We start from the raw sequence: 9,499 nt of genomic DNA on the forward strand, positions 1-9,499 counted from the left end.
CACTTTCTTGAGAATGCTTTATATTTCTTTCAGGGGTGTTTTGCTCTGAAAGACAAATGTCATATAACAGAACCCCAAGTTTGTGACACTAGAAATTAAAATGCTTTTTTTGTGTGTGTTTGTGTTTATTGTTCCACTTTAAAGACTTGGGAAAAGATGATTATTTTTGATATCTGAACAGAATATTCTACCTCAAGTAAAAGATATGAAAGTGGTCTGTTCTGAATTTATGGGATTGATCAGTCAGTATTACATTAAGAATGCAGTGTGCTGATATCTTCAACGATTATACACTTAAAGGCTGCATTTCAGATCGAAACAAACATCTTTTACATTTGTAAACGTCTCTAGTGTATTTCTGTACTGAAAGTAAATGTAAAATTGTCTTGCTTTTTTATATTTTTTTGTTGAGGTTGAACTTTGAACGCTAAGGTTTTGCCACTTTTAGTAGTCTCTTTTGAGGCTAACCAATGTAATCTTATTTTCCTTTCATTCTGTTCTGTGCATGGTGTTTACACACAAGCTTGAATGCGTTTGGGTATTATGTCTGTGACAATAGGATGTTGCTAAGAACTGAACTAGTGATGAATAAATTTTTAAGAATTTGACAATTTTGTATTTATGTGTCTTCATTTGCATTGTCCTGGTTGATATTAAGTTATGAAATGACAGCACCCTTATATAGTGTTTAAAAAAAATAATCTGTTCGCCAACAATTTTTAAATAGTGAAAAATTGTTCTTGTTCACTTCTGTGCACTAATCATATTTTGTTACAGAGGTTTTGAACTTCACTACTGTACTTAAATAGTTTCTGGAAACTTCTACATGAGTATAAAAGTTGACGTGACTAAATGTTAAAGAGAAAATTGATACTTCAAGATATTTCTCCTTTGAATCTGTATATATATATATTTTTTGTGGGCATTAAATAAAGTTTTAAGATTGTTACACCCAACCCCTAAAACAAGGAAGTGCAAGTTATATTAATATTAGTTTATATATTTTTTTTGTTTCAGAAATATAGAAATATTTGGATAAAAGTGGGTGGTTTGTCCATGTAATGTAAGTTGACAACAAATAAATAAAAGAGAGAGCGAGCTCGTTTGTGTTCTACAGCAGACAGAGAGTCGCATCGCGTGATTCATAACTCTCCAGTCCAGTAGGAGGCGAAATGGGATTCGTGTTCACATTCGCGCCTGGGCAGCTGATGACCCTCTCTATTGTACTGTGTGTGTGTCGGACTTTTAAGGCCAATGCCTGACTGTCATGGACAGATTTTGCATGAATTTCTGGATGCTATCAGAGGACAAACCCGGGCTCTCTGAAGACGACTGAGAGACGATTGAGAAAAAGTAGGTGTGTTTGAGGACTATGTGAAATAACCGAGCTAGCAGCTAATGTTAACAGTAGCTAACAACAAATCTACTTCCTTAATTTATTGCTTATTTTATCAACGAGCTGATATCAATGTACTCTCAAATACACACATATTTCGTTTTTCTGTATTTATTGTAAGGCCATACAGAGTAGGTTATTATGACACCCATACAAGCTTTACATACAAGTCGTTCTTTGTCTTATTTGCAGTAAAAGCGGATTCATGGCGTTAACTAATGCTTTGTGTTTAACAGATATATTTGCGTCCGACTATATTTCTGAAGCAAATGTTTCTCTCAGGTTTAGTTTAACCAAACCTGCTACTGATGGTCAAAGATGTGTAGAAGATAACTACTTCACCATGGTAACCATTGCTTCCGCTCTACATTTATTGTTACCACCACTGTTATAAAACAGAAAAGAAACAAAATACCAGACATGGTATGAAATCTTACGTTGTTTATTAATGAGATAATAAGGTAGTCCCATTATAATGTATTGTTTTAACGTTACTGTAGACCGTACACGTGATGTTTTGCTGAAAACGATTAGCATGAAAATGTTTTTAAGGACCATTAAAAGTAAATAAATCCTTGACTAAAATGTATATTTTAATTAAAAACGCATAACCATATATTATTCGATAAAATTCTACCAGTACTGAATTTAATCTATTAATAAACGGCAGTGATAAAGTTTTTGGATCTGATGAAGATTATATAGTGAATAAAGTATCATATTTCGTTAGGGTACACCAATATAAAATGCGGTTATTCTACAATTAATTGTACGACAAATTATACGACAGCCGGAAAATACTATAAATTGATAAACGTGATGACGTTTAATGTCTCTGACAGCATCTGTAGTCTCTATAGTATTGAATAGTTCCTCTTGTAATGTATCTTTTATTCATTAGTTTTCAGGTCATGGATTTCCCGGGGCATTTTGAGCAGATCTTCCAGCAGTTGAACTACCAGCGTCTGCATGGACAGCTGTGCGACTGCGTGATCATGGTTGGTAGTCGTCATTTCAAGGCTCACCGTGCCGTCCTGTCCGCCTGCAGTACACATTTCCGAGCCCTGTTTACTGCTGCTGAGGGAGACGCCAGTACGAGGATGATCCACCTGGACTCAGAAGTGGTGACCGCTGAAGCATTTGCTGCACTCATGGACATGATGTACACGTCCACGCTGATGCTAGGAGAGAGTAACGTGATGGATGTCTTGCTGGCCGCTTCTCATCTGCATCTGAACGCTGTGGTGAAAGCCTGTAAGCACTACCTTACCACTCGTACTCTACCCATGTCTCCTCCGGCAGACCGTAGTGGTCAGCATCACGCCGAGCAGCAACAAGCAGCAGTGGCTGCGAACTCTCATCTCCAGCGTTCATTTCTGCTTCAACAGCTCGGCCTGAGCCTGGTCAGTTCTGCCCTGAGTGGCGCTGAAGACGGCGGAACAGGGAACGGGAGGAGAACGGGTTCAGCGTGCGGTAGCGGGTTGGTGGATCAGCACGGTTCTCATCCGGGACGCCGTTTCCTGAAGCGCAAACAGCCCTTGTCCCTGATCGCTTCAGAACGGGGGAGGCCACGGCTCTCCACGCAGGTGGAGGGAATTGTGGGGGAATCGGGGGGGCGAGAGGGTGGAGAGGAGCTTCTGTCTCCAGATTCCCATAGTAAAATGGTGGATGAGGTCGTCGCTGGGGTCATTCCAGGGGATGATGGAGGTTTACTAGAACGAGATGGGTACCGCAGGGGACTGACCCATGAAGACATGCAGCTTCCCAGTCAGTCGGATGGAGGAAGGGGACCAGGACCGGAAAAAACATTGCTGCTGTCATGCAAAGAGGAGTACCCAGATGCGAGCCGTCACCATACTGAGGGGATGAAGATAAAGAACGGAGGTGAGGAAGAAGAGGAGGAGCAGCAGCAGCACATGCAGGTCGTGGTGAAGAGTGAGCCAATGAGTTCACCCGAGGCTGCTGATGAGACTAGCGATGTTACGTCTCAGGCAGAAGGGAGTGACCAGGTAATTGTTTTTGATTTTGTATTTTGTTACTGTTTTGTTACCTAACACTAACTGATTTTGAGTGTTTCACCAGATTGTCTCTGGTAAGTATTTTGCTCTTTGAAAACAAACTGCATGCCTTTCCAATCTAGAAAATTAGTAGTCAATTTCAATCCATTTCCAAGAGCCAGTGCTGTCATGATGTCAAGCTAAGATCTAGTTTTATATATTATTATTTTCCATTTTTTATATAAATTGTTCCTTAAAAAAGTACACCACCACCGTTTAAAAGTTTGAGGTAGGTCGGATTTTTCTTCTTGATAGAAATTAATATGCAGGAAGGATGCATCAAATTGATCAAAAGTCAAAATAAAGAGCTTAACACTGTTACACAAAATATATATATAAATGCTGTTCTTTTGAATTTTCTGTTTAACAAAAAATCCTAATTTCGACACTGATAAAAATTGTTCTTGAGCACCAAATCAACATACAGAGTGAATTTACATTTATCAGAATAAAAAGAAAGTTTATAATAGAAAAATTATGTAATGATATTTCAAAATATGTCTATTTGTGAATATTTGTGATCAAAATGCAGCATAAGAGAGCTCTTTTAAAAACAGCCTAAACAAAAGCACAAAAAAGTGCTTTTATATTTTATATAAAAGTACAATATATTTGTCATTTCTTCGTCGTTGTCTTTTTTTTAAACAAGGGGCAGTAAATCTTGTGATACAATTTTGTTATATACTTGCTAGATTACTTTCTTTAATTTTTTAACAAGAGAAGCTAAATTTACAATACGATTGTTGTTTTATTTTACTTCTGGATTAAAATTTGTTGCCATTCTTAAGCAAATTGCCTATGTAGAAAATAGTTGCCTGGTCGGCGACAATAGCCTTGTGGGGAGTGCTGGCCTCCTGATTTTGTGATTTCGAATTCTGATTGAGGACCTTTCCTGGTGCCGCCCCATATATCTCTCCCACTACACTTCCTCTCTTATCTACACTGTCATAAAGGCAAAAAAGAAAACAGTTGCCTGGGGTGTTACCAAGATGTCCAACAACTGACTTGTATTAAAGGGACTGTAAATAATTAGTATGATGTTTCCACAGGTGGAGCCAGTTGGAGAAAAGCTGGAATTGAGTCCTGAGGGCAGTGAGCGCAGCTACTCCGACCCCCAGCCCAGCTCTGGGCTGCTGATTAAAGGAAACAAGGGGTTAGGAGCAGCAGAAGACCGAGGAAGAGGAGAGGAGCTCTCCTGCAGTGATGCTCTAGAGTCCTCCTCTGGACTGCACATCTCCAGTTTCCTCAGCGCGAAGGCCTTTGCTGGCAGAGGGACATCATCTAACCGTGCCAACAGTGTTGACAATGTTCCCAACACTACAACCGGAGAGTTTCAAGCAGACCACGATTCCTCTCGCTTCTTCCTCCCAGCCGATTCCATCAACACTTCATCTTCCTCTCTGCAGCTCCTTCCAGGCGAAGCACAGGTCTGCTCTGACCTGCAGCCTGAGTCCCTTCTTCTGCGGCCACTGCATGATGGGATGGCATCATCCTCTTCATTAGCAGCGTCCCGTGGTGGATCGGTGGACCAGCTTGCACTAGAGTTCCAGCGAAACATTTTGGGATTGCAGACCTTCCCTCGTTCATCCAGGGGTGGAGCGGGAGGGTGCCAAGCATACCGGCGCATCGCTCCCAAAGTTCCACCAGGAGGTGCTACAACACTTACAGACAGCCCTCAGCAGCTTGATGCTGCCTCCTCTTCCTCTTCCTCCTCAGTGCTTCTTAACGGGGTGAACTTAATGGAGAGTTCTGTTACCGTAGGTCAAAATGTTGGCAGCTCCAACTTGAACCCGCTACCCCAGTTAACAAGAGCCTCTGCAGATGTTCTGTCAAAATGTAAGAAGGCACTGTCCGAGCACAACGTTCTAGTGGTTGAAGGCGCCAGGAAGTATGCCTGCAAGATCTGCTGTAAGACGTTCCTCACTCTGACGGACTGCAAGAAACACATCCGAGTTCATACGGGAGAGCGCCCATACGCCTGTCTGAAATGCGGCAAGCGCTTTAGTCAGTCCAGTCACTTGTACAAGCACTCGAAAACAACCTGCTTACGATGGCAGAGCAGTGATATGTCTAACACCCTGCTCTAATTCAACCGCAGGCGCTCCAAAAGCACCATATAAGGAGTGAGCAGATCTGTACACTGTAATCTCACATCCACCATTACAGTAGGTATAGGAACGTTTTTTTAGGTCTTTCATGGCTGTAGTATGTTGTTAACATGCTTCCAGTTAACATGCCGTCCAGAGATAGTTCACACTGAAATGTTCCAAACCTGTGACCTAGAAAAAAAATGAACAAATTATTTTGCGTTCCTGCAGAAAATGAAAGTCATACAGGTTTGGAACATGAGGGTGAGGAAGTGATAACAGAATTTTCATTTTTGGGTGGACTGTCTCTTTCACTGTGAAATGTTTTCAAAAGAACTGAAATCAGACAGAACCTTAGAAGGCCACTCCTGTGTCCTGATGATTGAAGCTTGCTGTGGACGTCAGAATTGTATTGTCAGCTGTGTACTGTTGATGTATTTTAGCTTCTGAAGTTGTCTGTATATTCTGAACTGAAGCATCAAAAGGAGATTCATCAGTTTTAATTTAGGTGCACCTTTAGGCCAGTGGATCTCGACCATGGGCCCCACTAGTTGGCCTCGGCAAACATCCAGGAGAATCCCAATAAGTCTTAAAATTATTTACATTTAGATATATTAACTTAATCTTAATTCAAATTTTAAACATTTAAAGCATCACAACATTGAACTGACATCATATTTTTGACTTTATGATGATAGAAGTGCATATCAACTTTGAATATTGTCTTAAGCTTAAGTGGGGTCCTGGAGTCAAAAAGGTTGAGAAGCACTGCTTTAAGTTCCAGTGGTTTAAGTTACAAAACTATGTGAGCTGCCTGCCTGACTGTTTACAGTTCATATAGGCAGCCACTAAGGCAGCAAACTCAGAACTCAAATGAAACCTCACATTGGAACATCTGGAAAGAACATGGGCAGCTGTACTTTTATGTTTCCCCAAGAAATTTGCCTTAATTTTTTATTTGTTTTTGGCAAACTTATATATTAGTGGTTTTGCCTTTGCTAACACAAAAGTTTCTCAGGTGAACCGATGAAGTTTTTAGGGCGAACACAAAACTCAAAAGCTTTGAAATCTAATTGGTCCTCCCATCTCATTTTATCCCATTTAGGGGTACTGTATAACTTAGTCTCGCGTAGCCAGACCTTCTGACTTTAGCCAACGGTCCGTGGGAGTGACGTCTGAGGCTGAGACTATGTATAACTTAGTTAATTGCAAAGGAGTTTGACTCAAAAGTCAATTTCAAGCCTACAGTCAGCTATTCTGGGCTAGTGCTATTTACTTTCTAAGTGCTAAAAACTTTCCACACAACATATTTCAAATCGGCAACCGAGTCTGACATTAGCTGTTTGATAAATGTTTTTGTCATACTCAAAAAGCTTATATTTCTGATTGTCTCTATGGCAGCTGGAGATTTTATTCAGAAGGTGGGAATTATTCCACCATATTTTGCATTGCACTTTCTCCCATTTATAGTAATGAGTGCACCTTCTTGGTTCATCTCAAGTATGGGTGGAAAACTCAGTTCCTGGATGGCCACTGCCCTGCAGAGTTTTTCTAGTTTTTCTAGTATTACATTCATTGTGTGGGATACATGTGATGCTGCTTTCAAATGTCCTTACGGTTCAGTCTTCACATCAAGATAATTCTGTCTAGGGCAGGCTGTCAGCTTACTAGGTTTTGTAACACCGCAAATATGTAAAAGAATAACCTTGCACAGTCACTACCGTTACACTTTTACTGTTACAAGGTCAAATAAATAGATTTCTATTAGAAGACAAATCTTTTGACCACATGTGGAAATATGAGCAGAATTGACCTTGTTGCATATATTTCCCTAAACTAACAAATACTTTGTTTCTTGACTGTCGATTAACACAAAATGATTCTTGTTTTCTATGAACAGTAATCATTATGTTGTATTCTTAAAAATATGAATGCGTTAAGACATGAAATATGTCCCCTTTGCACAGAAGAGGTAATTGTTAGGAACATTTTTTACTAAAGCACTGTGTATTTGTGCCTGTTTCTGTTGTATTCGAATTTCTTACACTTTATTGACAAATGCAGACAGAAATCATGCACCGAGCACTGCATAAATGACCATTTAACCTGAAATCCTCAGACCATCCTCTGTTTTGATTCTATTGATGCCCCTGTGGCTGAAATTGATATCAGCACTGAGAGAACGTTAGACTACAGTGTTTATAGTTACACATTTTCCATTTAAACTAAGATACTAAAGAACCTGCATACTGATTAAATTCATGTTGACTAATTTTAATGGAAGCTATCGGTGATGAAGTGGTCACTTAAAAAAAAAAAAAAAAGACTGTTACATTCATGTGTCTCTTTTGACCTTCCAGTGCACAGAGAGAAAAACCATTATGTAAAAATTGCACCTTCAGTCTTTAAGGCTTTAATGTTTTACGGTTTGTGGAGTAACACATACTAAACAAATAGAACATGCTGTAAACTAAACTAGATGTTCAGTCATTGTATTAGTGGTTGTTAATGGATACTTTTAGGGGAAATATAAGAGTCTTGTCCTAGTAGTTTGTGAGAAGTCTTGTCTTTCTGTGATGTGTTTGATGTTGTACTAAGAGGAGTCCTTAAATACTCGTAAGTATAATCGTTAAGATTTAGAAGCTGCTTCACTAAACACATTCCAACCTGTAAATGAGCTGTTACTGCAGAACTTAGCATTTTATTCATGCCATCTTTTATTTAACCGTAGTAATGGTTTTTTTTTCCCCTTTGTGGTAAATATTGCATCTGTTTGATCAGATGGACTCAAAGATTTGAAATATGAAACATCATCACCTAACACCTCTTTAAATACTAAATAAGACTAAATTTAAAATAAAATGGAGACATTTCAGTATAAATTATTGTCCTTTGTTAATATTTTTTTTCCTTCTAATTATTCATTAAGAATGTATGATTACATGCCTGTGCCTGAGTGTTTCAACATTCCTAGTATAATCGACTAAATGTACTGGGGATGTCCAAAGTCCAAAACGTGTTTGAATTTATACATTAATTGTCAAGCAACAGTTGACCTTAAGTGTGTGTACATATCATGTGTTAAATGTAACTAATCATACAGGACTTTTTCTTTAAATGACCTGAATCACAGTGGAAGTGAAACAACTGCCTTATGTGATTTGTTATTATTAGTATTATGAATCTTAGATCTAGAAATGCCAAAAGTGAAGGAATTATTGTGAGTCTATGTAATGGCTGTTAACTGCACATTGTTAGAGCACTCCTTTGTTTTTCTACTGGTTTAAAAAAAAAAAAAAAAGAATTAAGTGAATAAAATCATGAAGAATGCTATACATTCAGTCTGTCTTTTCATTAAATGTGTCTTTTTTTGAAAACAGATGACTCAGAAGTTCTAAACTGGCGACGTATTTAAGCATAGAAAGACTTGCAGGGATATTGCTGGTCTTAGCTGAGTTTGCTCTTTGTAGATCATTGATCTCAGAATGTGAACCTTGCCTGTGTGCTCACAAACACTGGGCTTTTGATGTTAGAGAACAAACGGGAGTTCAACATTGTTGTTGTTTTTTATTTATTTAAAGAAATAGTTCATCTAAAATAATAAAAATCTTTACTATAAACAACGCATATGTTTGTATTTTACCCAGCTAGTCCACTTCTGACATTTTTAGACTTATTTTATAGACTTTTTAGACATTTATAGACTTACATACATGCATACACACACACACATAAACACACACACACACACACACACACATATATATATATAATTTGAATTTTCTTTTGTAGGCATGTACGATGTATAAATTATCAGCCAATTTTTGCTTTTTTTAATTATTGGTATCAGTCAGCTTATTAGCAATTGTAATGCACATTTTCTATATTTTTGCTTTTAGATTACTTTTGCCATCATCTTATGCAACAGATAAACACTTGTATTCAAAAACACTAATATT

At 38.4% G+C, this 9,499-nt stretch overlaps 1 protein-coding gene across 3 annotated transcripts; it reads left to right on the plus strand.

Annotated features, from left to right (window-relative positions):
• Positions 1-1,188: 1,188 nt before the first annotated feature.
• zbtb5 (zinc finger and BTB domain containing 5) lies at positions 1,189-9,498 on the plus strand. 3 transcript variants are annotated; one of them, XM_026203984.1, is made up of 3 exons: positions 1,189-1,357; positions 2,298-3,405; positions 4,503-9,498. In XM_026203984.1, the coding sequence occupies exons 2-3, from the start codon at positions 2,308-2,310 to the stop codon at positions 5,538-5,540; spliced, it is 2,136 nt and encodes a 711-aa protein (XP_026059769.1). In that variant the 5' UTR covers positions 1,189-1,357; positions 2,298-2,307; the 3' UTR covers positions 5,541-9,498. The 3 variants fall into 3 exon arrangements, with proteins under 3 accessions (XP_026059769.1, XP_026059768.1, XP_026059770.1); XM_026203983.1 differs by having other exon boundaries at positions 1,189-1,353; XM_026203985.1 differs by lacking the exon at positions 1,189-1,357 and adding an exon at positions 1,649-1,742.
• Position 9,499: the final 1 nt, after the last annotated feature.

The sequence above is a fragment of the Carassius auratus genome, chromosome 26 (assembly GCF_003368295.1).
Source record: "Carassius auratus strain Wakin chromosome 26, ASM336829v1, whole genome shotgun sequence".
NCBI classification, from domain to species: domain Eukaryota; kingdom Metazoa; phylum Chordata; class Actinopteri; order Cypriniformes; family Cyprinidae; genus Carassius; species Carassius auratus.

Excerpts from the sequence above, each read along its gene's own strand:
- zbtb5 (XM_026203984.1), top strand. The coding sequence starts at position 2,308 with ATGGATTTCCCGGGGCATTTTGAGCAGATCTTCCAGCAGTTGAACTAC. Across the intron at positions 3,406-4,502 it reads AGGCAGAAGGGAGTGACCAG|GTGGAGCCAGTTGGAGAAAA; the intron begins GTAATTGTTTTT and ends ATGTTTCCACAG.